Source organism: Anopheles aquasalis, chromosome 2 (assembly GCF_943734665.1).
Source record: "Anopheles aquasalis chromosome 2, idAnoAquaMG_Q_19, whole genome shotgun sequence".
Taxonomy (NCBI): domain Eukaryota; kingdom Metazoa; phylum Arthropoda; class Insecta; order Diptera; family Culicidae; genus Anopheles; species Anopheles aquasalis.
In genome coordinates, this window is record NC_064877.1 from 9,377,501 (window position 1) to 9,380,000 (window position 2,500).

Genomic DNA, 2,500 nt, shown 5'->3' on the forward strand with positions numbered 1-2,500 from the left:
CGGATGGAACCACCACCAATCTCTCCTCGGTCGCCACGATCCTCGATGAGAAGAGGACGAAGCGCGAGAGTAAGCCGGCCGGTTCAGTCGCGAGTAGCACCAGGGGAAAGTAGATTGTGGGATCGGATCCAATCCCGCGAGTCTCGGCCACGACAATCAAAGTTCTCTCCCGGCTCGGTACGGACGTGTGCGTCGTGTCGTCGTCGTCGTCGTCGGATGCTGCTGCTGGCGTTGCCCATCGCAAAGTCCTAGACAATCAGGGGCTATAGAATATCGAAAAAAAAAAGCCAGCTAGTCTGTAACGTGTTCCCTTCTCGCCATTGCCTTCACTCTACGCCACCGCTAGTGCTTCGTCCATCCTTAGTGCGTTTTCCGCTCCATCCCGTGCCGTAAGTAACTGGACACCGAGACACGGTAATCGGAAACCGGACCAACACCCGGGCCGGACAGCCCTTGAACGGAACCACCGCCCATTCCTTGCGGTTTAACGCTTTCGATTTGGTGACAATCGTGACTGCCATCGCGCGTCTCGCTGTGCTAGCCATTGACCTTTATTTGACATTTAAACAGTGCGCCCCGTCGAATCTCGGTCCTCGGTTCTTGTGTACCGGCCCCCCCAAGCGCGCGGTCGCTCGATTTCGTTCACTCTCTCTCCCTTTCGCTCTCTCTCGGTCTCTCGGGCTGAATTTCACCCACCTTCGATCTCTACGAATACCGAAATCCGAATTCTCTGCCGGAACCGGAACCTTAGCAGCCGCGGTCCGAGCGAGATTATTTCCTGCAAAGAATTGCACCAACCCATGAGCCGCGAACGAATCAACCTCCGGAGGTCAGCACTGTCGATAAGACCACCGTGATGAACCACCATCATCCGCTTATCATCGCCGAAGCACGGCGATGCACACGAGCATTCCGGATTGTCGGGAATGTGAATGACCACTTGAAAGTCAGGCGAACCAGAACCTGTTTTCGGCATGGAGAGTGCTACACCTCCCGAGAGTCGTCTCCCGGTAGAAAGTTTATGCTCAAGAACCCTTCCGATGGGCTCGTGTTGTTGAAGTTCTTCTTATCTGCTGGGGAATTGTGGCGACTCTCGGACTCATTGTCCGTTGCATAACGCAAGTGCTGGCGCGAACGGAATGACCTCTAGGTGATCGAGCGCTCCGTCCAAGAATGCCATGCTGGTGTTTCCATCATCTGCTGGTGTGTTGTGCTTAACGATTGTTCCACGTTGATACCACGGCATGTGTGTTTACTGTTTGGCGAACCGGATGGCGCCGATGAGCGCACGCAGCCAATCTGTACTGCGATAGCCACTGGTCCCAGGACAAACCTCCTGTTTGTCGCCTTCTTCCACCACCCTCCCCCTCCCTCCTATCCAGACAAGGTGAAGGTCGTCTGATAACCTTGATCGCGACACATCGCGACGCTCCAATCCTTGGCACGCAATGCAGCGGCCATGTGATATGTGGTCTACGGCGATTCCTTGATGGTCACGAAATTGACAAAATCTTACCAATCGAGAGAGAGAGAGAGAGAAAGAGAGAGCCAGAGAGAGAGAGAGATTGGGCGATCGAGAAGATCGTGAATCCGTCCTATAATTAGACTAACTGCGCGACAAACGCCGCTTCGATCTGGCGGTGGCGCCATTTTCCGCTCATCCGCGAATCCCGCGAGTTGTTTGCTGACTTTGTTGTTTGTTTATTTGCAGTCCCGTGTGCGTCCGTCCTTGCGTGTGTTTGTGTGCAGGCGCGCGTACGTGTGCGTGGTGTGAGCCATGAGTCGCCGCTACTCACGTGTCGAGTCCAGCTCGGATCTGCTACAGTTCCTTGATCGGGGGCACTCGGCCAACAACGAAAACCGATGGACATTCGAAATTGCCTGGGAGGTGGCCAACAAAGGTAAGCGAATGTTGTTTAAGCTCCTGTTCAAATGCTTTTATCATTTTCTTGTACTCTGTCTTGGCAGTTGGTGGAATCTATACCGTGATCCGCTCGAAAGCATTCGTCTCGACCGAAGAGCTGGGCGATCAGTACTGTCTGATTGGTCCGTATAAGGAAGCGTCGGCCAGGACCGAGGTTGAGGCTTGTGAATTCCCTAGCAATGGTCCGTTCTACCGGGCAGTCACGGCGATGCGAAACCAGGGTTTTAAGGTGCACTGTGGCCGCTGGCTGGTGGATGGTAATCCGCAGATCATTTTGTTCGACATTGGTTCGGCCGCGTGGAAAATGGATGGCTATAAGCAGGAACTCTGGGACTCGTCGAATGTTGGCATCCCGCATTTGGACATCGAGTGTAACGATGCCATCATTCTGGGTTACACCATTGCCACCTTCATCGATGAGGTAACGATGCTAGAAGCGAGAGATGTCTGACCGCTCAATGATACTACCGTATGGTTCTCCTTTTCTTTCAGTTCAAGCGCTGTGCCGAGGTGTACTCGCGGGAGAACGAATATGGACCACCGCGGGTTGTGGCCCACTTCCACGAGTGGCAGGCG

At 54.0% G+C, this 2,500-nt stretch overlaps 1 protein-coding gene across 1 annotated transcript in view; it reads left to right on the top strand.

Annotated features, from left to right (window-relative positions):
* Nucleotides 1-56: 56 nt before the first annotated feature.
* The window catches only part of LOC126581572 (glycogen [starch] synthase), a 4,578-nt gene continuing 2,134 nt past the window's right edge, over nt 57-2,500 (top strand). Inside the window, exons 1-4 of the mRNA XM_050245317.1 lie at nt 57-389; nt 1,712-1,901; nt 1,969-2,345; nt 2,417-2,500. The exon at nt 2,417-2,500 is cut by the window's right edge and continues 1,257 nt beyond it. Coding sequence (XP_050101274.1) covers nt 1,778-1,901; nt 1,969-2,345; nt 2,417-2,500 — 585 coding nt within the window. The 5' untranslated portion in view covers nt 57-389; nt 1,712-1,777. The remainder of the gene's footprint in view (nt 390-1,711; nt 1,902-1,968; nt 2,346-2,416) is intronic.